Source organism: Ambystoma mexicanum, chromosome 7q (genome assembly GCF_040938575.1).
Source record: "Ambystoma mexicanum isolate Mex_15411 chromosome 7q, UKY_AmexF1_1, whole genome shotgun sequence".
Taxonomy (NCBI): Eukaryota; Metazoa; Chordata; class Amphibia; order Caudata; family Ambystomatidae; genus Ambystoma; species Ambystoma mexicanum.
Genome location: NC_090941.1, coordinates 954,091,585 through 954,117,520, shown reverse-complemented (window position 1 = coordinate 954,117,520; position 25,936 = coordinate 954,091,585). Strand labels below are relative to the sequence as shown.

Here is a 25,936-nt window from a genome sequence, read left to right as displayed (position 1 = left end):
TCATTCGACCAGAGACAGTTTTTCACGTGGCGTCTAAAGCTCGCGTATGGTAGATTAGCTCTCAATGCAGAGGGAAGGGCATTCCATGCGCAGGCAACTTTCACAGGGAAACTGGCTCCACCCGTTTTTTTTTTTAGTTTAAATTTGGGAATTTCGAGTAAGAGGTGGTTAGATGCTCTAGTGTGGTAAGTAAAAGATTTTAAACAAATAATAATAAACTGCTGGTTTAATGATGCGCTGATTGCATTGAGGAAAGTTAAAAGGGCTAAAGAAAGTGCCTGGAATAAGAATCCATGCCCTGCCTCCCTTCTGGTCTATAAGGAGGCGGTGGACGCTTATAAGTAAGCCATTCTTTCGATTAAGAGAAATAACTCTAATAATAGAATTTTGGAGGCCAACTCTAGTTCTTGTGAACTTTTCATCGTTCTCTGCGAACTTGAGGGAACGAACGAAAGACTAGAGATGGAAAAGAGAGAGGCTTGGTGTCAGTCCATCCAGGATGAGTTCCTAAGAAAAATATGTGTCCATCAACAAAACATATCTTCTTGTCAAGCATACCTTAATCCCCCCCAACCTCTGACCTCTGTGTTGCATCACGAAGTCCAGTTCTTTAAAACTACTGATTAATTGATGTCTACAGAACTGTCGGCTCCTGAATATCAGTCCATATTTGTGTTCCATGATGTGAGAGAGGACGAGGTTTGCTCAATCTTGAGGGGAATGAAACCTACGTCCTGCCTTGGAGATGTGTGTCCTCATTAAGAATTCCAATGTATTTATTCCATGGATCATCAGGATAGCTCTCCCTTTCTCTATACTATCGCTGCTTACCTGGGATTGCTTTCGCCTCACTCTTTCATTGAGACTCCCCGGTACGGCCGTGCTCGACTTCCTTTTCGTTCCGGATCCTGAATTCCTTGTTGGGACTAACGGCATCAGCAAACAATTCAGTAGTTCGCTCCACTCAACATTCCGAAGAGGATTACCATCTTTGCTGGACATAAACAACACTTCAAACCACTGGAATTACACAGGGTTTTTTCAGCCAGGGGACCCACAAGACAGCTCAACTGAGGATCAAGGTAAGGAGGAAGGGAGGGAAGAGTCTTCAGAATCTGATGGGTACCTATCACTAATATACAAGCCAAAACTGTTGGCTTTGCCAGAGCTTATTTTTAACAGGACTTCAATGAAGGACACAGGTAGTGCTAATAAATAGAGTGGGTGAAGGCAGACCTGGTTAAGACATTTTGTATTACACCAGTACCCTGTTTACAGCTCCAAGTAAGTCATTAACTCTCAGAAGACTGCTTTGAAAAAAATACTGCCAGGTCCTTCCAGTGCAAAGTTTGATGGTAAGGCGTGCTTAAAGCAAGCGCAAAGAGTTCCCATGAGGAGGTGTATTAGACGCAGGTGGGCAGGGAATGGGGATTAGCATGGCAAAGGACAGTTAATAGGTGGGCCAATAGCAAAACAACACCTAAAAGCTGTGTGTCCCTCCTCGTATGTCATTTCTCCTCATCTGCACTCTAATGCAATAGTTTGTGTATAGGTGGCGCAAGAGCATTCACTGTACACAATATATTTGCACGCTGTGATTTTACGGAAGGCATTTTTGGCACGGCAGGGATTATCGAAGACCACCCCCTTTAGCATTAAGGCCTTGCGGAAGCTGCTCCCACATTGTATAGGGAACTGTAATCGGAGGCTCCATGCAGCTGACAGGGTGGACATGGTGCAGGTGATCGCTTGTGGCAGCCAGCAGCAGCATGTGCAGCTTTGTGGGTCATTATGCCGCAGAACGTGCTTCTGTCGCATTGCTTATCTGGGTCACCGGGCCACTGATCGGCATTGTTTCCAGGCTGCAGCTTAAGCGCGCGTTCAGGCGTAAACCCGAGCTGTGGGGCAGCGCGTGCACGCTGCACGCCGAGACGCGCCGCGCCGCAGGTGTGCCTCGTGCCCTCCCTGCTTTTTATTTTTAGTCCTTTTCATTTTGACTCGATTCGCAGGTCGAGCTGGCGCTTCCGAGCCTTATTACACAGCTAGAATGTAATTAAACTAGAAAGTACCTCGTGGCGCTCTTCCAAGGGAGCCATTTCATAATTAATGAGCGCGCCATCTGTCGTCTCTCCTCCTTGCTTCTTAGACATTCTTCCGAATTCCGACATGTTTGTGTTTTCTTGGCTTTGGGGTTCACGGCGGAAATCAGCCTCTTAGTTGGCTAAACTGTGCTCCCCCCACCCCTCCCATCCTTGATTTGTTACTGTAAATGGTCAGCTGTTTTATTTATTTTTTGTTGACCCTCATATTGCAAGAGTGGTGTTATTTGCTGCTCTAAACTCCAGTCCTAGAATATTTGAGGAAAGTGGTTAATTGTAATCGGGGGTGCAAATGTGAGTGAGCATTGGTGGCATTTTCACAGGATACCCTCAAACGGGACTTCCACCACTCTTGGTTTTGGCTATCTTTGCCAGATTTGCGATCCTGCGGGTAAGTGCGTAGACGCTGGTCTCACGTTCCATGAAGGAGCATTACTCTACATTTGGCCCTAAGCATTAGGGCACTCAGTAAGTCTTGGTGCATTCTCTCCAGGTACTTAAAACCTAATGAAACCCACATGGTTCTGAGAATGTAAACGGAAGAGGATCCAACCAATGGGGGACGGGATGGAATCCAAGTAAAGCATTAGGAACGTGAACAGATATGTTGTGTGTGTCGGTGCCCATTAAGAAGTACTGTTTGTAATGCTCATGTAAGCATCAGCATGGGTAGAAATGCTCGCCAGTCTGGAAGTTCATGTGTGGCATCTCTGCCTAGTACAAGCAGGAATGGTCACATTAGGTGGTATTGTTCTGGTCCCATTATACAATACATTCTGGAGTCTCCCCTCCCCCACCCCCCACAAACTGGCAGTGGCTGCGATGTGGAGGGGGGTGCAGCAGTAGACTGTGGTAGAGCAGGCTCCTGCTGCTCTACGCTCCGCCGTGCTCTTCCACCACCGCCCTGCTTGGGCAACTGCTGTACAGCCACACAGAGGTGATGCTAGGTCTGGAAACGATCAGGGGCTAAGCTAATGTCGGGACTGGCAGGACTCGGGGCTAGCTAGCATTTTGGTTGTAGCACCTGAGCTTCTATCCGGGGCTACAACTAAAAGACCCAGGGCTATAGCCCTCTCAGCTTCCCTGCCCCCCATAGCAACACCTCTGCAGCCACATATGCTTTACAGCAGGTGATATGGCAGTGGGGTCGGGGGGTGAAAGGGGTGCAGAAGGGAGGGGTTCTGAAATGGTGCAAGTGGCCACTCTAAAGTTTGTGCATTTGCCTAATGATGCACCTTTTTGGCTTGCTGGTCCTTTCCTGGTTCGCATTCGAGACAGGCTTTGGCCCATTCTGGGTTGATGTGTCAGACAAAACTTGATTGGATGAATGTTTAACCATAGCCTTCCCAAAAAAATCTGTGGGGCAGTGCCACTGTCATTCGTTCTGACTTTACCTTCGAGCCTCTGACTGTTTTAATCAAAAAAGGCCCCTCTTGTGCATTTCCTTTTCACTCCCAAAGCCCAGCAAAACAAGTTGGGTGTTTGACCCTGACAACCTCCTCCATTATAAGACTGTACAGCAGGGATTCAGGCAAGGGAATGGTGAGACTGTTCTGAAGCCAGGATCTGGAATTGGCAATGTCTCGTGCTCCCTCTGCTTACGCTGCCTCTGACTAGAAGGGACATAGTACCTTGAAGAATCCCTACATCGCTTCATTCATTTTTGATGTTTTTGCCTACATTTCTTTATTGAAAAATGTTTTTTTGGGGGGTTTACCCCAAGCCCCTACCGTTACCTATAGTTTAACTCTATTTCCCACACCCCTTATATATCCTTCCCACACCCCATATATTTTCCGATTCGTTTTTCGAAAAAAAGAATCAGCAGAAAACTCATCGAGAAAAATAATCCGCAATGAAGGAACGTTGTACCTTCTTGAGCCATCTGTCACAACGCATGCACATTCTGTGCATGGTGTGAGAAACCTGATGGTGTCTCACCCGCTAGTCACCGGGGATCGGTCATCCAGGTGGCCAGGATACGGCCATCGCTAGTGGATCCAGTTCCTGGGGGTGGACCAGTGCAGGAGGATCACCTGGATGGGGGGGGTCTTTGCGGAGTGGAAGTGGGACACCAAAGGGTGAGACGTGGTATCCCCTTCCTTTATAAAACCTTTTCCCCATCCTACCAGGTGGGATACTTAGAAACTCAACCCCCCCACCTTTTTTGACACAAACGTTTTCTCACGGACAGTTCATTATGAGCGATGATGCATTAACGTCAGAGCCATATACCGGACATGTCCCAACACAAGGGTAAGGCAGAGTCAGGCAATTACTGATAATTACACTCGCCCAACTTCCATCACACTTCCCCACACGAGTAAAACGCGAAGCACGAAAGCAAACTCTGAGCCAGGTAAACGCATGAGGAAGCAGCAATTCAGCAATGGCAGTTTAAACCGAGGAGAAAGGCGGCGAGATCGGAGAGGACGACAAGGAGGGAAATACCCTTGCACTTTTCAACACTGAACCGCGACTTTCAAGAAACCTCAAGGAAAAGAAACATAAGACCACGGATTTCAGCTGGCCAGCGATGTAGCATGTGCCGAAGGTACACGAGGCCCTCCTGCATTGATAGTCAAGGCAGGGCGAAGATATTGCCACTGTGGTACTGTCCTTGACTCCGACAGCAAAGCAAAGCCAACGAGTTCAAGACAGCCTGTGAGTTTGAGAAACTGATGGCAGACCGGACTGTGTCGTGCTCAAGGTTGTAAGCAGCAACATTGTATGAAAAGAGAACGTGTATACAATTGAACTTTGACAGAATTAGGTATCAGAAACCTAGTGGTCCGGCGCAACATGGGTGCTCACACAAAGGTCTTTGTTTGGTGCCGCCCCCCCGGGCAGGGAAGAATTAATGAACTGTGACATCAAAGTGGTCCTGCAGTGGACTACTTTGAAACCTGTGCACATTTGAAAGCCTTTGAATGTTTGTAAACTGAAATTGGTCTGAGCCCAGCTGAAGGGGACTAATTGGAGAAAGGTGGTCTGAGCCAGAGGTACAGGGGGATCCAGGGGTGAACATTAACACACCCGAGAAGATTGTTGGTGCAAATGTGAACCCAACTGAGGGATGCCTAAACATTGAAGTTGGCCTGAACCCGAATGAGGGAGGTTAATGGTGAAAGAAGGATAGGAGCCCGGCTGAAGGGGGATCCAGGGTGAAGAGTAAATCACCAGACGTGAATATTGAGAAAGGCACATTCTTTGTTTATGGTACATCAGGTCCTCTAAGGCAAGATACTTTGCATAAGAGAGACTGACATAGAAGGCCCTAATGTTGGTGAAAGGAACTGTGATCTTGTGCCAAAGAAGCCCAGGCGTGTGCTGTGCTGGAGTGACCCACCTTGTCCTGTGCTAAAATCGTGGGGAAGGGAGGCCAACTGCCTAAATATCCTGACTTATCATTTTGTGAACACTTCTTTCTTTTTGTGAACATTAGCCCATGCTAATTTGTAGCATGGCGGTAAGAATTGGCAATATTTTTTTTTTTACTGTAGGCCCTTTTTATTTGACTGGCCTCCACTCGGTCTGTATTATCATTTGTTGGCCGTAGCCTGCTCCCATCATAGATTTAGGTTTGGATAGGTGTTTTTCACACCCCTGATAAAATTCAATAAACACTCTTGAACTGGAATCACTTGTGTCTCTTATTTTGATAGCATGCCTTCCTTACAATGGTCCATGGATTGTTTTTGAGCATTACGTTTTGTCTATGGCTTTTGTGCTGACTCGTGTTAAATGTGGATTGTTGGTGCATATGTTTATAATAGACCTGCTTTTGGTGATCATTGTGTGGGTTTGCGTGAAGGTGCATCATCCACAAACATGTATCCGCTCATACTATACTATTGGTGTGCAAGTATGAAGATATAGATACATTTCATTTTTTCAAAAGTGATTATCTCAAGTTTGGCAGATCAATTATTTACTTGTTGTACGGTGGGCACCTGTTCCAGGTAACAGCTAGTGTGCCAAAAAACAAAGCTGGCATTTTTCAGATATGTATCCTGAATGTTGTGCATTCTGCTTCCACATGAAATCATGCCTGCAACCTTTGGCAAACGTTTTCACATGTAGCCAGATCAATTGCCTGCCGAATTTGGTGACTGTCATGGACAAGGTCAAAGGTTGGGGATCCTTTTTTACTATGTAAATTGTCATGTTACTTTTACTATAGTGTTGCTACTGTGAACTATACAATCTTTTAGTGGCTCTAGATCCAGCTAAATAACCAATTGAAAGTGCATACAATTGCCAGTGCATCTACTCCATATCAATTCAGAAGATGTACAACAACCCCTGTATCCACAAATATTGTAGAAACCATTGTGAAACGATTTAAGGATTTCTACAGATTCAAGTTGCTAACATACAGGTGTTTATTCCACAAGCAGTAGCCTTTTCAATTGGCAGAAAATAGATGGGCGCCCTTCTTAACGTCCGATCTAATGTAGGCGGGCCAGTAGAGGGCATTTGGGCTAGTCCAAGCATTTGTCTGAACTGTCTGGTTCTTGCAAAATGACTCCGACGGAGGGAGAGCAGTTCTTTTTTTTATTATTTGAATTTGCATATGGAGCAAGTGCTGTTCACTCACTACATACTGCACATTTTAGCATTTGCAAAGAGATTCTTAGAAAGACACATAGACTGGTGTCCCTACAGTTCTACACAGCACTGCACATGGGGCAGGGCCTTCATGTGCCCAGGCTCTGATTCTTGCACAGTCACGTGAAGGTGTTTCGGATACATACTGGGTAAAGAGCCTTTGTTGTGCTTAACGGATGCTGGTCAAAACCTGTCTGTCTTATGCCTGGTGTTGGGGTCAGAATGAAGACATTGCAGACAAGGGAAAGGCCGGGTGAAAGGGCTCCTAGCACCAGTCCGGTTGTTTGCTGCTGCTTGTGCTGTGGCCCCATAAGGAGTCCATGCTGCATGTTATAAAGTGACAATACTGGCATATTTCAGGCAGAGAGTTTGACAAAGTCCTCTTACAATGGCAGTACTGACATTATTGGGCACTGCAATATGAATCTGTTCTCACAGTGGCACTTCTGGCATTAGTTGCAGCCAACATAAAAATGCCCTCTCACACTGTCCATTCTGTTATCATGAAGTGTGTTGCATAGTGACAATGCTGGCATATTTTGTGGCAATGGCATAATGAAAATGCGTAGAAAAAAATGTCTTTTGTACTGTTGGTGACTTGGCATATCTTTTGTTTGTGTTAACCTATAGAACCAATAGAAAGAGGTATGCCATTAAACCAATTTTTCACAAAGTGTGCTCTAAAAGGCACCATTGTATCTCCTTTTTTATAAAGGGTATTTAGAAGCACAATCCCCTAAACCGGTTTAGGTTCACTAGGCCTCCCTCAATACGTTTATCATTCATTGGGAAATATTTTCACTCCTCCAGTGAAAAAATATGCCGGCTGCCACTGGTCCTGACATAGGTGCATTGTGTGAGGACTGTATATTCATTTTTATTTTATTAGACGGCGTGAAAAGGCGGCCATCGCTAGATCCTAATTGTGCTTCCACCCAACAAGGCTATGATCACAGTACATGTTGAATTCCTGAACATAATATAAATACTTTACCAATGGACCCTGAAATCGTTATGGTATGTTGTATGACCTTTTTTAAAGCATGCCTCTGCCATGTTCTTGTCTTCGTGTCACTGGGAGGGGTGGGGGGGGTTTGAGAAGGAATTACAATTTTACATTCGTCTGATTGCTTTTTCTAGTAAACACTTTGGTATGCTGTTAACGTGTGCCTCTGGAATGTGTCATGGCTGTAATAGGGTGCATTTTGAGAGTGTTGCTTGGGTGAGCATTGGCTGAGTGTCAGTCTTTTGGTGCCTGGGAGCTGAATACGATGGTGTCTATAGTAGGCGGTCCCCTCTATATATCCTGAACTCAAGCTGTAATTAAGAAGAGCACTAACGCTACGTAATAGTGTACTGACGACAATATCAAGAAAATGGGTTACCACCTCCTTGAATGCCTTTTGATTTAAAACGCCTTTAATGATTAGCTAAACGACATTTTACGTTTCCCGAGCTTGGCTAATAAACATTACATCCACAAAATGGTAATCTGTTGAAATACATGTTCTAAATGGCATCACAGATTAAAACTTGCATGTCATTCAAGCACTTCACCTGGTTATAAGCGCTACATAAATAAATAAAATTGACGGACATGGTTATTTGATCAGCAGAAAATTGATAGGCACAGTTTTGAGGCGCTTTGGTTAAAAAAAAGGATTGGAATCAAGATACCACCTTGAGACAATAAAACACTCCTGTTTGCAAGTTTCCAAGAGGTTCAAAATAAAGAAAACTGAAGGCAATGAAACCTGCTTTGTCTACGGTTGGCACTAACATAGGGATAAAGCATTTTTGGAAGTGACACATTACCGCATATCTGTAAATTGGGCTAACAGAACTGTATCCCCCCTCGATTACAATTAAGTGCTACAATACATTATTTTGCACTGTTGGCTTTTTCATAAAAGTGTTGCGAAAGTGACACCTGTTAGCCATACTGAAAAATAGTGAAAACTGCTAACTTGAGGTTTGCACTGACTGTCCAGGATTTGGTGCTGACTTTTAGGTCCTCTCAGATAATGCCGTAGAGAGGAAGATGTACACGTCATTAGACCCCACTACTGTCATTTTGGAAGAACAGGAAGAAAGCACTGTGTATGACTCCTGGTATCTTCCCAATACCGCATCGAAAGATATGAAAGATGTTATGCACTCAGACAACCGTATCAAATGTTCCCTCGAACTGATGTGGTAGAAGAAAGTCTGGACATAGAAGAACTATAAGTAAATTCTGACAGGTGTAAAGTGACGTTGTGAAGACACGAGGGAGCACTGATTGCGATATATGAATACTTAAAGAATGAACATGTGACTAAACTAACAAAGTGAACATGCATGCGAATGCAAAGAAATCATATACACTGAGAAGATACGCAACAAGAAACGTAGTAGATGTATATACGCAGAAACGCAAGGTAGATAAGACACCTAGAAGCTTGCTAAATGTAGGAAATATAACATGGGTGAAGCAGCCATGTTGAGAAGATGGATGTTGGTTTCATATAATGGTAAGCTAGAAGCCTCAAGGAGAGAGACCAAGGATGCAGAGCTGACAAGCAATGGAATACAAATTTGTGCAAGAACAAATATTTGTTTGGCTCAGGAACATGGATGCCACAACAAGAAGTAATTACGAGCCACAAAAGGAGACTAAGAGGATAAGCCTTGTGCGTAAGACGTATTTCTCTTAGATTAAGTAAAGGAGTGAACATTTGCGGATGCCAAGTTTTGAACATTCAAGGATACAGAAAGCATATGCAAGACGGAGCAACCAAGTCTCAAGAGGCCAAAGAGAGTAGTAGCACCTAATATAATTGAATCAAATGGCACTTAATAAGAGGATAGAATGGACAAATCATGCTCTTCTCAAACAAGCTGTAAAACCAGAAAACAAGACGTATTCATACATCTCCAGACAGAGATAGCAATGTACCTTCACTCCCTTTAAAGTCCCGCAGAAGAGAACAGGCAGCAAGGTCAACTACAAAGAAGAGGCCTTGGCTTAGGTCCTAACTGATGGGAGATGATAGGCTAACTAGCCAAGTGGGCAGTTGTCTGATGATGCTCCCCGCAACTGGGTTTAGTTTTGCTTACATACTGCTAATGAGCGGAATGTCCAAGGTTCGAATAGGGTGGCAACCAATCTGGATGGCCTATGCAATGATGGACTATACATTGTTTCAGAAACCAATCCGCATCTGTTATTCTACTATTATTTGCATTATACATAGAGGTACTTCAAGGCATGCCTACTTGATAAGGGGCAGCCATTGATGTAATTAACACCTATGCAGGCTATAGATATATATGTTCCCTTGACCAATCCCTCCACCTAATAGGCTTTTGCTGTTTGCCACATGGGATGACGTTATATCTGACGTACATCAAGGTATTAAGCCGTTTGTGTAACAGAAATTCTCTTGGAGTGTGTGAGCTGCGATTTGTTATGCTTGCTGGGTTTCCTTACTTTATTGAACTGATAATAAGCTAGTATTTTGCTATATTCTTTCAGTTTGTCAGATCATTTGGGCCTAATCAGTTATTGTGGTAATCCCATCCAGCACTTGGAATGCTCCAGTTGCTACTCCGCAATGCTATTCAGACAGGAGCGGTTTCAAAACTCCCGTTCCCACACCCATTGTGGAAACTGGCTTACTTCAGGCAGCCCCTGAAACCCCCAACCATTAGTTATGTGTTTAATTTGAATTCATCTGCTGGGTCTAAGTGTCAACACTGCAGTGGGAGACTCTAGGACTGCCTCTGGACTACCTTGCAATATGGCGTATCTCTGGATGTTCATTGCATTGCAGACCTTCTCTCCACGTAATGTGCTGGCAGACCAGTGTCAATGGTTTCCAGCACTTGCTTTTGTGGGGCCCATGCAAACACATGGCAATTCTCTGGCCCCTGCACCACACTACCGATGTTATCCATCCTAATGCAGGGGCCTCTCCAATAACCCCTCTCCATGTGGTCACTGCTTTGTTCACTTCAACCTCTTGGTGCCTCCAGCCTCTGCTGCTCTTCTTCGCCTCTTTGATGGCTAAGAGAACATTCCAGCAGGATTCTCTTTACCCATGCCTTGGCGATGGGAAGACATGTCCTGTCAGTTTAATTTCTCTTCTATTGCCCCTGCTTTTTCTGAATTTCACTTTGCACTTATGATTCTCTTTCGCCAACACAGGCCTGCTCGAACATTCACACCTTCCCGTCCTCATCTTGCTACCTAAATTCTCTACAGCCTACACAGATCCTCCCCACTTTTACCTACTGACTACAGGCTGTTTGGCTCTCCATGCACGCACGCTCCCTTTTCAAGCTCCTTCTCCTATTTTAGAAAGCTATCAATGGTCTTGCTCCTCAGCGCCTGTCTGATTGTATCTCTATTCACTAACCAACTTGTTCCCTCTGCTCCTCTTCTGCACTCAACCTGACTGTCCCACGTCACTGCTGTGTACCTCCTCTTACTTCCTCTCTTTCTCTTTACTTGCCCCCTCCATAGGAACCCGCTGCCCATCACAATCAAAACACACCCAACTGTTGATCCCTTCAAAGCCTGGCTTAAACTGCAACTGCTTGCTAAAGAGCGAAATCCCTATACCCTCTCCCTTGTGAGAAAGCCTCTGCCGTCTTTAGGGAGAAAAGAATTCCTGCCTCAATTCTCTTGCCACCTTTCGTCTGGCTGCCGCTGATTACAAAAAAGCCATCCTAGAGGCAAAAAAGCAGAATTTTAAACAAAGGCTTATCAACGCCAAATCTGATAATAAAAAACAATTTGCCATCTTAAAAGAATTAGATGGCAGTAAAAGTAACGCTGATACAATCCTTCCAAGTAATTCATGGTGCCAAAGAATTCAAGGTGGCTTCTCTGCTAAAATTAAGGACCATCAGTCTATTCTTACTAATAACAGACTTACTATAGTGGACAACACTAGCTGTATACAACAAGGAGGCCCCAATGATAAACCTGAGCAACACCTTCCCAGTATTTATCCTGAACCCTGTGACCCAAGAGTGCCTGGCTGACATTGTGAATGGGCTTAAGACCCACACTACGTACCAGTGAATTCCCTGCAATGATCATCGGGGATTCCATTTGCCGCCTTTCACCCTTAATTACTAATATTGTCAACTTTCCTTCATCGACATCCCAGAGAGTCTAAAAGAGGTCTGGCTCACCCCAGTACTGAAAATATCCACCCTGGATCCAGAGGCCATTGGTAATTACAGACCAATTACCAATGTCCCATTCTTGTTCAAAATTCTGGACAAAGCCATGTATCTACAGTTCCTGGAGCATATTGACCGTTTCCTCAGTATTCGGCAGTCCGGTTTCCGTACCATGCACGGCACAGAGACAGCTATGCTGGACTTGCGAGCCAACTTGGCTGAAATTGTCGATAGCTGTATGGTCGCATTGCTTATGTTATTAGACGTCTCTGCTGCATTCGACTTGGTCGACTATTCTTTACTGCTTGAGAGACTAGGTACATTGATAAACTGCTTTGAATCTACCATCGCTTGGCTTGTCTCATTTCTTGATCATAGAAAGGCCAGAGTTGCCATTGGTGAATTCCAGGCCCTTGCGGAGATACTGTGCTGTGGTGTTCCACAGGGTGCCTACCTCTTGTCCTCTTTGTTCAATGTCTTTATGCATCCTCTCTTTGACCTGCTGGATATCGTCGGCGATACTCAGCTGGTCTTTGAGTTACAGGGAGACTTTGACACTGACTCTCTTCTTATCAATAATACTTAATTTGATTCAAGATTGGATGTCAGTCAACTCCTTTGCTCTGAACAAGGAAAAGAATTGAGTTAATGATCGTTGGCTCCAGTCAGCGAATAAAAAAGCTTGACTCAAGATGTAGTCATTTTACCATCTCTAGCTATGTCATCCCAGTGAGCTCCACTTTGAAAACACTGGGACTCCTCCTTGATTCTGGGCTGGCTATGAAGCAACATGTGTCGCATTTTAATTAGTTCTGTGCCTATGGTAACAAGCTGCTTAAGTAAATTAAGCTGTACCTATCATCTCAGCACCTCTCATCGCTTGTTAACTCTCGGCTCGATTATTGCAATAGCTTTTTGGAAGGCAAACCCAAACACAACTTGAAAAGTCTTCAAACAGCCCAGAATGGGGCCGTCACAACTGCCTAAAACCTTGGCCCACGAGGATCATGTCTCGGATTCCAGAAGATCCTTACACTAGGTCCCAGTACGCCATCGAATTCCACACAATACATACCCTCACGTATAAATGCATGGCCGACAAGGCCCCTTTGTACCTGACCAGCCATCTTTTCAAGGCCCTCAGTAAGTGCACTCTCCGCTCCAGTGGAGCTAACAAACTCTCTGTACCTAGGTCTAAGCTAAAATAAATTGGTTGCACCGGTTATCAACTTTACGCCCCCAAACTATGGAATTCCCCCCCCTACATTGGCAACCTACCCAGCGTTACCAGCTTTAAGAAAGCATTAACAACATACTACTTTAATTCTAATGATTAGTACTGTTTCTTCTTCTGCTTGATCCCTGGTCTGATCTCCTTTGCTCTCCACGACTTGGTTTTCTTCTTTTGCTCTCTGAGGCCATGCGGGCGTGTTCCGCCTTATAACTACTAATTAATAATATACATTTGTTATTGTGTGTCATTTCTGACAGAAAATGAAATCCCTCATACTTTTACCTGCATAGCTGCTCGCACAAGGTTCGACATTGTTTTTTGAACGGATGTATTTGATACTACTTGCAAGTTATTTGTCTAATGTTCTGGTCTAATGCAGTCCCGAATTATTGTTCACAGATTTCATGAAGGCCCTTGGGGAAAGCAGTTATTTTGTTTGAAACTGTAGTTAACCCAAATGCCAAATTTAAGAAGGCATGTATGACAATTATAAGCCATGGGCGTCCTAGGGTGGCACTGACCCATCTGTGTTCTTGTTTTCCCTGTAGTGGTGGATGTGAAGGATGTTTTCCTCTGTGAAGCCTTACGAAAACCAGCAGTACTCTGCCCTGAAGAGGGAATGCCAACAGAAGAAGGTTCTCTTTGAGGACCCCTTATTCCCAGCTAATGACGACTCCCTGTTTTACAAGTCACAGAGGCTACAAGGTGTGCAGTGGAAACGGCCAAAGGTAGGCTGCTGCTCTGGGCTTTGCACCCCAGCACTGTTTTCATCACAATGTACAGTAGCAGCTGGATCCATGACATTTTTGATGACTAAAGGACTTATGTAAAGTACAAGCAATATAGATTAGGTGTATATGTCAGTTCATTGATTCTCATCGTATGTCTGGCCACAATGGAGGGGCAATTCTGCATCCCGCAGAAGTCAATTTTCAATGTTCTATTACCCTCTTGATGGACGATTCTGTTCATTGTATAATTTGATGATTGATAAAAAATGAAGTAAGGATAAGTCTTTTATTGTTATTTCCCTCACATCAGGTGGCAGAAGATAGCTTAGGTGGGGAAAGGTGCAGTCCGTACCAGCATCCAAGTGGTGAAATAAGCTTTTTCACAGGTTAGTCGATTTTCACATCATTTGTGTGGATTCTTCCATTAACCCGACATACCCGGAAGGAGACCACGATTCCCTTCGTGAAGGGAGCCACTAAGGGGATAAAGATCATGCAGTACTTGTATGCCATTTATTTCAGAACCGGGTCTCATTTCGAACAGAAATGACTTACAAACTATGAACATATACCTGGGACTGGAGGATAAAACAATATTTGCAGCTTTGACATCTTTGGCTGGAATTCACACATTTACAAAGTTTAATGACATTAAATGTAATTATGAATTACATTTACAAATTACATCCTGCTCTGGTGGCAGGATGCAGGAGAGGTGGATTGGACGGTTAATTTGGTTAGGCAGGTGAAAGGGGTTGAGGGGCTCATTCCAAAACTGATGGGTGGAGTTTGGCGGGGGTGGGAGAAATAGAAGGGTGGACAGCGCGACACACACAATTTGTTTTTAGTAGAGCTGTACGAGGCAAATTCATCCACTAAGAGAGAGGAGTAAACCGAGCGGTTCCTACGAGCGTAAAAGCATGGCCTGGAGGTCCCTTGATAGTTTTCGAGGGAGTTAGGGGAGAGTGGGAACTATATTGGCATAATAGCAGGATTTGGCTGTGTAGAGAGCTGGGCTCAGGACAAGTCGAGAGTCCGTGCAGGCATCGAGGAGAGTGAAGTATTGTTTGCACCAGCGACGTAAGCAGAGGCATATAGATATCCTTGGCAGTTGGGTGGCTGGGGAGATCCATGGGTGAGTATGTGGCGCGAGGGGTAAAGGAGCAGGCAGCGTAGTGATTATTGAAGGGTGTGGATTGAGCTGAATTCATCTATGGAGTGGGCAAGTTGAGAAGAGACCGCTGGGGGCAAGGTTTGATTTGGCTTTTCAGGATCTACAAATTATGTACCAACTGGACGACCCAGATTCCTAGAAATATCACCAGCTGAGACATCCCTTAAATAGATAATTTAGATCCATTCTTGGTTTGCTCTCCTCTGGAATCCAGTCCTGGGGAATCTGTCCAACTTTGGATCACTTACAGCATGGGTCTGCAACCTATGCCTCTCCAGGTGTTTTGTGCTGCATCTCCCTTGATCCCCCACCATTGACTATGCTGGCTAGGGTTGATGGAAGCCCAAAGGGATGGCACAGCCAGTGTGGAAGGCCCTGATCAGAGGGAATAGAAAGGTGCCAATATTTGGATTTCAGGATGTTTTGATTGGAGTTTCGCTCAAAAGCCGTGGGCTGATTTGGCACCATTGAGTGGCATCTGACTCATCTGATGGGAACTGCTGGGCCGTCTCAATCAACGTGAGCTGGGCTTGTGAATCCCTGTTCTGGGACGCATCATGGACACGCGTGACCTTCAGTGGGTAAAGTTTTTGTTTTTGTGGGATGGTCTTTCTATTCCGGATTCTGAACACACGGTGCTGTGCATTGTGAAATAAGATTTTATGGCGTTTGGTTTGGAATACTGAATAAAGGTATTTATTAAACGGAAAGGTTATCCTTCTTCTCACATCTTATTAAAAATCCTTTTGATTTTCACTATGAATTATTGCAGTTGAGCTTGATTTCCAAGTCTGATTCATGTGCCGAGGCAATGCAATTATGCTACATGGATGAAACAGAGTACAGCCAAACGAAATGCAGTGCCTTGCACTGAAAGGTAGTCTGTGATGGGCTTTGAAATGTATTTTTTTTATTAATTTCCTAAAGTTTGTGTTTAACAATACACTCAGTTATGAGATTGCCAGTTTCCTAAGAAAATGTGCTAGTTTCCTAAGAAGATGTCCAATGCTAATCTTGGAGAATCTACCAGTCCAGCCCAAAATAACCACAGATGTGCACCAAATCCTTCTGTGAAGAATAGGGTCTAAGCTTTGGGTGATGGGAAATGTGCTTCCTGCGACCCTGCGTATTCCCATTTGTGGGTAGTGATCTTTTGTCCTTATTATTTGTGATTTAGTCTGTAAAGGATCACAAGTGTGGAGTCTGAATGTCGAGTAGTTGTACTGCAGGTTAGAGTTGTGTTTGAGGGAAGGCCAGGCCTAGAAGGTCCCAATTGCAAAAGGAAAATTAATGGTATTTAATGTTGTGATACATTTTAAAGAGGGGGTTTTAAATGTTGGATGTTACTAGGTTAATAACATATTTTTCTTCTTATTGTATATCTGTATCTATCTTATTTCCCCGGCTTGTTCATCTTTTGTGTGCACCCTGAGGCCTACGCGCGAGCGGCACGTTACAAAAATATCAGATAAATGATGGTGTAAAAAGAAATGTGTACTATAATTCATCTAAATAAAAAAAAAAAGGTCTGTCCATGGTGGTATACTTTCTCACCAAGGTATGACGAATCGGACTGATGTGGCCGAATGCCCTCAAAAAACGCATTTGGGTGTACCCAGATCGAGACTTGTAGCAGGATTCGAAGTTGGGATTGTTCCTATTTATTTAGGACCTGGATTTTCTGGTTCACTACGAAGGTCTGTAAACATCGACCTACTGTATAAGCTGCGTATTTAAACTCTACAGTTTCAATAATTATAGTTCCAAAGTGAGCTGTTAAGGGGGATCAATAGGTGACGTTAATCTAACGCTTCTAGAGACTTCTATGCCTTTGTCCAATTTATTTTAAAATGTTTTTATTGGCGTTTCAAATTTACAGCAAGCATGATCAAATTATAAATGCTTATTGAGATTGTGGAATGGGAAGGGGTAAAAGGAGGAGAGGGGACACGGAGGGAGGTAAGGTAAGAATGCCTAACGAACAACGTAACTTTAAACAAACAACTGAGGTTGTAAGAGTCTGGGTCTGCCTCTGGAGCTGCTCTGGAAGCAGAGCGGAGTAGGTGTAAAATCTGTCTCTCGGGGGAGCTGTGTTTGCTGGGTGGGGTAGATCTGATAATCCTGGGTTTTAGTTCCATTTATATGTCCAGATTTTCCGGGCAGCATGGTATTGTTCATGGGGGTTTGTCGTCCGACGGGTGGAACATGTCCCGTAGCAGTGATTTCCAGGCTTCATATGTCTTCACTTGCGCGTTCTCAATGTCACTGGGCCTAGTAAGATCGCTGTTTTGTTCTCCCCTGTTCCCCTCCCTTGCCTTGTCGCATTCTGAAACACTTGTGTACGAGCGCGATAGAAATAAAACATCAATATTAATATCAATATCAATATATAATTTTTATGTGTTTAAGGTTTTGTATCTTTTAACCAAATGCATAATAAAAAAACTAATTTAAAAAAGAATGTGATTTTGACTTGCATTATGCGCACACTGATGTTGATGAGGAAAAGTGCAATGCTTGGAATGAGGGTGGAAAGTAGTGCTTACAGCAAAATGTAGATGACGTAAGGACATAGTTTGATCACCATGTAAGTATGCAATCATAGTTTGATAAATTGTAATACAGTTTCCTCTCAAGCAAATTACTGGTTTTAGCGGGCAGCTCTGGAAGGTCCTTGATACTGTGTCAAGGAGCAGGTGATAACCCCACTCATGAAAGTACCTGAGTGTATTGTTGGGGGATGCATTAATACATCAGGGCCCAAAGCCAATGGGTACCATTGTTTCAACAGCAAGGCATTGAAGGCCATTTCCCTGGCACCCCAGCCCACCTTTTGCGCAGGGCAAAGTGAATTCTTTTTGTACAGAAAATCTTTCATGCCATCAGTGGCTTATGTTCTGTTTGGGGTGCGAGAGGCAGTCAAGTGTTGTAAGGTACCAATCTGATGGATTCCTAGCCTACCGATTGCAATCTTGATAATTTTCACAACCCTCGTACACCTTAAAGAGTGATCAAACTGATATGACCCGCCTCCCCAGTGGTTGGTAGTTTCCTCTGACCCACATGATATGATAGGTTATTTATAACGCGCTTAATACCCAGAGGTTTCTAAGCGCGGACCCGGGGATCGAACCTGTGGTGCCCCATGTCGTCTTGCTTCCAAGGCGAGTACGTTGCCACTGAGCTATCCTTCTGAGACAACTGTTTTTTATAAATAGCGATGTTCGTATTTTTTTGTTGCATTTTTTTCTTGCTGTCTTTTTTTTTTATTATTTTTTTTTTTTAAAGCACTGGAGTACACCCAGGCACCCCTTCTCTACAGGAGAAAATCGACTCCGCAAGTAGGTCCATATGGCAGAAGATAACCTGTCCTTCTCAAACTAGTTATGTTGTGACTAGAATCGAGAAATGGCTGCTAGATCATAGTTCCAGACTGTCCCTTTGCTAGGAGCCAATACATAGCAATTGCTGTATGATCGTCACATGACAAAAACACACATTTGCGCATTGACACATTGATGATTGATTGGCTGTGGGGAATGTTAGATGGGAATCGGATTTTGGGAAGATGTGGAAGCCATACCTTTTCCTAATTTGAGAATGTTATACTTGCCTTTTACTCCTGCCCAGGTCACTCGACCTTTCACCAAGTATTTTCCCGGCCTTTCCTTTGCTCCTTTTGCACCGCCGATTCATTCTGCAAGTCCCAGCGGCAATGATGGAAGAGGCAGCTGCCGGCTTAAGGCTTGCATTGAGTTCCTTAAATCCTCTCCCATCCCCTCTCCCATACCTATTTCCCCTTACTCCTGTACAGTGCCAACAGATCACGCCTGTGCATCTCATGATCTACAGGTGTTCAGTTCATTATTATAGATTGATTTCTAGACCAAGGTCAAGTGTGTTTAAAGATCCCACTGAATCCCAGTGGAGCTTTCACCAAGAACTGGAAACTATGTGCCATTAAATGTGCACGTCACAGATGCCGGGGTAGAAGTTTGGGTAACGTATAGTCAGTCACACGTCACAGGTATTTGGTAAAGTTTGGCACTCGTGATAGTACGGCTGATGACTGACCGGAGGGGTTATTTAAAGAACCAACCTGTTCACCACACAATTTCAGCTGGACCTAAACATCACATACACTACACATCCCAAAGCTGATGAGTAAGAAGGGATTTTATTTGAGAAATGGTTGACCTATCAGAGTCCAAACATGTGATCCCAGGTAAGAAAGTTAGCATGCTTTCAAATTTGGAAGTGCAGCACAGAGTAGCTTCTCAATCTTTGCATCATATGAACTTAACGCTTTGATAACATTAAGGCCTTGATGGAAACACGCGTGTTGATCTCAGAAGTAGACTGTTGTTGGAAAGATGCATTTTAACAGTAGCTGGGCATCAGTGACTTGGGGGTGAATTTTCACACCCAGCTAGTACAGATAGCTCATGGAGTGACTTCACATAAGCGTTGAGTAGCACTGGGCAGCGACGTGACCTTGCTGAACATCATAACGGAGCACAGAGGGACCATATCTCAAAGCTGTCAGTCTTCCTGAAGCTTTGCTAATAAGTTTTGTGATGAATTATGGGAATCCGTCCCTTCTCCCCAAGGGGGGAGTACCCCGCTTGTGAGGCCAGGGAGGTGAGCCTTCTACGCAATACCCTACTTAGGAGTACAGGCAAGTGGGACCTCCCTGGGAAAGCTTCCCCCTTTAGGGACAAGGAGTCCCTAGAGGACCTTGCAAAATAACACTTTAAAACCTTTACGGGGAGAAGATCTGGGAAGAAAAGGTCAAAGTGGGTTATTGCCATCACAAATGGAAAACCACTGTTTAAACTCACATTCCACTGGGATGAAGAAGTGGGCATATGGAGGTGAGGAGAACCCACAAGAGAAAGAGAAAACCATACATTGCGAGACCCTGAAAACATGTATTTTGGTCACTCGGCATGGTCTCACATATTCTGTATATAGTCAACGCAACTTTCTGGCTCGCCTTGTAAATAAATCCGTGTCTGTACATGAAACCGTATCTGACTCATTTCAGCAATTCAATCAGTGAGTAAATTACCCTCATTCTGTCATTAAATCACTTTGAGAAAATGATATGGGGGGAAAAGCACCAATGTGGATTCCTAGCTGCTTTCCATAAAATCATAGAACATTTTGGGATCATAAGAATGGCCCCAGATTTCTATATTCAACAAATGTCTGTGATTAAAACATTCGCCTTCTGAGCATCAAATGCACACTGAGCTTGGTGCTCATTTTATTATTCACAACATTCGCCATAACATTAAAATGCCTGCAAAGCATGAGCCGTACATACTCAATGGGGCAGCCTCGGCTTTCGAATGTGCGCTTGGGCTGTTGTCCTTAAGCAGAGAATGAGTTCTCATTTTCCTAAATGCGTTCCTTTCAAGCTTGTAAAGGAGTGGCTAGTTTCTGCAATTCTCAACTAGTGTGAGCCTGCTAAACTTTTAGACACTTGGCATTCACACAAGAGAAATCGCCTTGGTGGCTTATTAGTTTGGGACAGAAGGAGCACTGGCAGCGCCTGTACTCTGGTGGGCAAAGCGCCGGGCCACTTAAAGCCTTGGGTTTATAGCAAAACTATTTTTCAGCCCACTGATAGATGTACACTGTTCCATGATTGTGAAGTAATTGAATTAACACATTAATCATTGTCTTGGGATGGTGTGTACTCTTAGCACCAGTGTTCGATGAGAAAAGTTGAATAAGTGTTCTATAATGTTTTCCATTTTGGAGGGTTTTAAACTTCTTATAGGGCAGATCTGCTGCAAAAAACGGACTCCTGCGATTTAAATTTTTAAACCCGAAAAAGTCAAACATTTGTCCTTCCTACGACGATGAAATGATGGTCATTGATTAAGTGATAGTTTTTTTTTTTTTACGGAATCTGTCAGAATGATATGATAGGTTATTTATAACGCCCTTAATACCCAGAGGTTTCGAAGCGTGAACCCGGGGATCCAAACTGTGTTGTTCAGTGTCGCCTTGCTTCCAAGGCGAGCACGTTGCCCGTGAGCTATCCTCCCGAGACCTCTAGACCTGTTTTAGGATTTCTGGAAAGACAATCCCGCAGTTGCTTTTCACCCCGCAAGGCGCTAGTGCCACAGAAAGCGTTGCAGATCCTGCAGTCCCTGTTAGTTGTAAAGTGATCCTGGAAAGAGCGTTTATAATCCCCTTTGGAGGAGTAGAGAAGGTTCAGGCTTGGTGTGCTCCGCATGACCTCCTGCCACACCCGATTCCCGGCAATTAATCTGCACATTAATATTAAGAGTTTCCTGCAGATATGTAAATATCCTGTCCTTTTGGTCCCATGACCAAGCCTAAATCCCCCTGGCTCTTTCTTATGCAGGAAGCATCCAAACACTACCAAAATGTCAGGAGACCAAGCATGAAAGATCCACACAAATTATGATATCGGAGGTATAGGGACGAGACGGCAGCAAATAAGACAACAACGCTCTTTAGCGTGCCATATTATGTCTGCGAGGCGCATGCAAGTCTGTGAGAGCACATGCAATGTACAGACTTTTTTTTCAAGCGTCCCTATGTTTACATTTTTAGCAGCATACTCTTCCAATACCAGATTGGCCACAACAGGACCAGAGTCGCCTTAGGTGCGAGTTGAGGCGACTGCCAAACTTTTCCTGAGAACTTTGGAGAAATTGTTAACCATGTAGGGTATATTGGCGCAGGCAATTGAAATGGCGCAAAAGCAGACACCTGTCAAAAAAATTATGACATTTAAAAAATAAACTTCGATATGAAGAAGCTGTAGGTTGTGGAAGCTGCTAGCTGAAGCGAGAAAGGAGGCGGGTGGATCCTTGCTCTGCATTCAACCTGTCCTTCTCATTGACCTCATCTGGAGACCGGAAGAAGGCTGCGGGTGCCGGTGTACGGCCGGAAGGCTGCTCTGTCGCACCAGATCAGCATGGCGGGTTCTCTTCTCGTGCTGAAGAACTTTAGGGATAATGGAATATGTCCAGCGCGGCAATAAAAGGGCTGCCATATCCACATTGGCATAGACAGTTGCCACAGGCCTCAGCCTGCCATTTGGGCACAGCTGAGAGCTGTATTCAGACCTGACCCTGGTCGTGGATATTTGTATGTGTGGTGGTAAACTATATTGTGGAACTGCAAATGTTACGTACAACAGCAGGATATGCATGCATGCCTGTGTCAAACCATGCGTATACACGAATGACATTCATGCAGTCTCTTGTGGAGTGTTGCCAAGTCTTGAAAGTAGTGCAACCCAGTTGGATGGGTTGACACCATATTGCATGTTGGTACTTGGAGTTCTGTATGTATAGACTACAAGAATAACAAGCATTGGCAATGCCAACAGTTTGGGTTTTACGTGACCTGAAGTGACTGATCCACAGGGCAAGCGGAAGCACAGATGTGTGCAGAGAGGAGAAGGCAAAGTCCCCTAGAGGGCTGGGGGCAGATGGTCAAGAGTAGAGGTAATGCCCCCTGATGCTAGTGCGCTACAGTGGAAAGGAAGCACAGGTAAAGGTGTAGAGAAGAATGGGTTGAGTATTTTAGATGGTTGGATATGGTAGATGGAAAAACAGAGCAAGAACATGCTCAGAAAGAGCAGGGAAGGACAGGGATGGAACAGTACAGAGGGCGGAATGTGGGTGGGGAACAAGGAATACATAAACTGCCAGAAAGAACCAGGCACAGCCGTAGTGGGAGTAACTGGCCATTGATGGTAGCAGTTGCCAAAAGGTGCGAGTACCTGGGCATCTAATAGCAGGGCCTGGCAAATGCCTAACACATATACACAAGCTAAAAATGTAGGCCTTGCCAATGCCTCCTTTTAACAGGACTTCAGTGAAGGACACTAGAGTTTATTCCACCAGTAGCAGGTTTACAACTCCAATTTAGTCATTCACTCTCAGAAGGCTTCAGGAAAAAAACACTGGCAGGCACTTCTAGTGCAAAGTTTGATGGTAAGGCTTGTTTAAAGCAAGCCCAAAGAGTTCCCATGAGGAGGTGTTTGGAGCGGGGAAGGGCAGGAACAGGGTGGAAATCACCACAGGGATTAGCATGGCCCTGGGCAGTGAATTGGTGGGCAAATAACCAAACACCTACAGGCTGAGTGTCACTCCTCATATGTCATTCCTCCCAATAGTTTTGGCCGTTGCTAATTGCCCATTGCAGTTTGCACTCCTAGGCATCCGTAGCAAGAGGAAGAGAGCCAGAATGGCAGGGAGTGTGCAGGGCAAGAGAGTGAAAGAGCGAGAGAGCAATGCTGCTAATAAGGGTGAACAAGAGGAGGTCTGAGCGAGAGGGGCAGATAGCAGGATGGGAAAAGAGTGCGTGTGAGAGGAAGGATTGGAGGGAAAGGTAAGAGTGAGACAATGTGATGAGGGCGCGAGTGTGAGGGTGCTAGCAAGTTAGAAAAGAGAGGAGACCTCTGGGAGACCGATTGGGAGGCAGAGCACGAGTGTACGAAGTGAGTGGGTGTGAGGAGCGCGAAAGTGTGTGGAATGAGAGGGAGAAGAGTGAGGAAAGTGAGAGATGGTGCTAGCCAGGGTGAGAAAGAGGAGATGTGCGTGAGAGGCTGAAAGCAGGAATGTAAGAGCCCAGGGTGTGAGATGAAGGTGCACAAAGCAGGGGTTCAATAAAAGTGGAGAGTCAGAGGTGTGATGAAGGTGCAGGCAAAGGTGCTAGTGAGAGGGGGAGACTCGGTGCAAAGGTGCTAGTGAGAGGGTGAGAGTCAGTGCAAATGTGCTAGTCTGAGGGTGCGAGTGAGAGCAGAGAGGAGAAAAAGGGGAGACGGGGAGAGAAGATTGAGGAAAGAGATTGTGTGAGGGGGAGAGGGAAAAGTGTGAGAGGTGGTGCTAGCCAGGTTAGAAGATGCTGAAAGCAGGTAGGTAAGAGTGAGGGTGTGAGAGGAAGGATGGTAGGGAAAGTATGGGCACAAGGAAAGGTGAGAGCGAGAGACATTCATGAGGTGCATGCAAGAATGCTAGTGAGAGGGGGACAGTGTGAGGGGGTCTTTTATTACCAGCCTCCTTTCACCTCACAGCCATTAATGCAGGTTTGTGGGGCTGGTGAAATCATGCTGCGCACTTAATAGCTTGTGTTTGTTTTAATAAGTATTCAAATGTAGAGTGGGGCTTCGCTAAACTCGGTACAAATACAAGATTTACGCACCTGTCCATTGCCTCCATCTAAAATAATGGCGATCCTTGCGGAATAATCTGTTAGCACCAGTCCTCAAATCGCACGCAATGTTCCTTAGCTCGAACAGTGTGCCAGTCGGCATGATCAAGTGTATGAATGCATTTTCCTATTCCGCCCCATTCTAATTTGAGAATTTATCCTTTCAGCCACGCTCAGTATTGGACATAAGTCAGGAAAATGTCATTTACCATATGTATGTGGAACAAAATCTGCGTATAAAACTGATCTGAGCAACCCAAGCCTTAGACTGAACAGGCGCATTACCCCACCGAGCTATGCTAATTTCCATTTGGCGTTACTTGCCTGTTAATATGCAAAAAGAGCAAGACCCCAACTTAAACGGAGGTGCCACGGCAAACAGTAACAGGACAGGGAGGTAGCATAGTCTTTTAGGAAGCGGGCTGTGCCGGCAGGCCGAGCAAGAAGGCCATGGAGAGGGAAGCCCGGCAGGAGGAAAGAGTCTGCGCTGCCCAAAGCAAGTGATGGAAACTCCTGAAAAGGCACATTAGGGGAAGGGAATAGGGGAAATCAGTGGCCTAAGGCTGAAGGAGATACAGAAGGGACTGGGGGCAAAGCTGTCCGGATGACTGTACAGCAATGTGGGAGGGGGAAAGGGGCAACCAGCTTCGGGATAGAAGGGAAGCAGGGAAACTGCAGCCCATCATGCAAGCATAGCCAGAAAAAGGCCCACGGGGAAGGGCCGGCAGCAGGAGGCTGTGGAGACTGGTTGACGGATCCCGTGCTGATAATCTGAATGCCAACAATAAGTTGTCTCTGGCACAACACAAAGCCCACCCGTTTGCAGGAGTTCTGAGGCTCTGCAGGCTGCAGCGGTCAGCGAAGCTTATGGCCAGAGAGCAGAGCACACCCTACACGAGGCCAGTCCGGCCCGGTTCAGGAAAGTGCATTGGGAGGCTGTGAGCGAGAGCTGCGAGGAAGATTTAGCCGATGCTCCTCGCACCTAGTGAAGCACAACGCCCTGGAAGCAGCTACATGATTTATAATAAGTCAGTCACACATTTTTAAAGGGCTATCACAATACTGCACAGCACATCCAAAGTACTTTTAAAAACAAAACCAGCATTGGCAAAGACAACCTTTTTGGCCTTTGTGGCCCACAGGAGAGGAGGGTGCATGGTATATTTACCATTCACAGATGGCTGGCTTGTTTCCAGAGAGCTTCCTTAGGTACAATCATCAAGATAGTTGCCTCCATGGAAGAACTCGCTCAAAATCAGAGTTCCGAGATGGGCAGGAATGGGTGGGATTACCCATCGGGATTACATTGGCTAGGGGTAGGGAATGGGTGGGATCACAACTGTGTATTCCTCTTCAAATATCATCTGCATTGGAAAATCCTTACAGACCCACAATCAAAGCCCATATTTGAAGCTCTTATGTTAATGACACTGGTTTCTGCTTTTAAGATAGCGCTTTCAGCGCCACCTAACACCCCACACTAAAATTAGATGTGGTCACAACGCAAGGATTTATAGAACACTATTTGAGACTTCTGTTTCAGCATTTATTACAGGACAAAGGTGTGACTCAAGTGTTGGGTGAGAAAGGTAGGCTAGCTTTACATTTTTGTAACTTATTTACTCATCAGCTGTATGTATGAAGAGAGAACATGCACTTGCTTTTTTATGAATGTGTGTGTTTTATGTAGCAAAAACCTAGCAAT

At 44.8% G+C, this 25,936-nt stretch overlaps 1 protein-coding gene across 1 annotated transcript in view; it reads left to right on the top strand.

The window, feature by feature from the left end:
- The window catches only part of CAPN5 (calpain 5), an 820,088-nt gene that overhangs the window by 243,079 nt on the left and 551,073 nt on the right, over window positions 1-25,936 (top strand). The window contains exon 2 of the mRNA XM_069640007.1: window positions 13,668-13,847. Coding sequence (XP_069496108.1) covers window positions 13,683-13,847 — 165 coding nt within the window. The 5' untranslated portion in view covers window positions 13,668-13,682. The remainder of the gene's footprint in view (window positions 1-13,667; window positions 13,848-25,936) is intronic.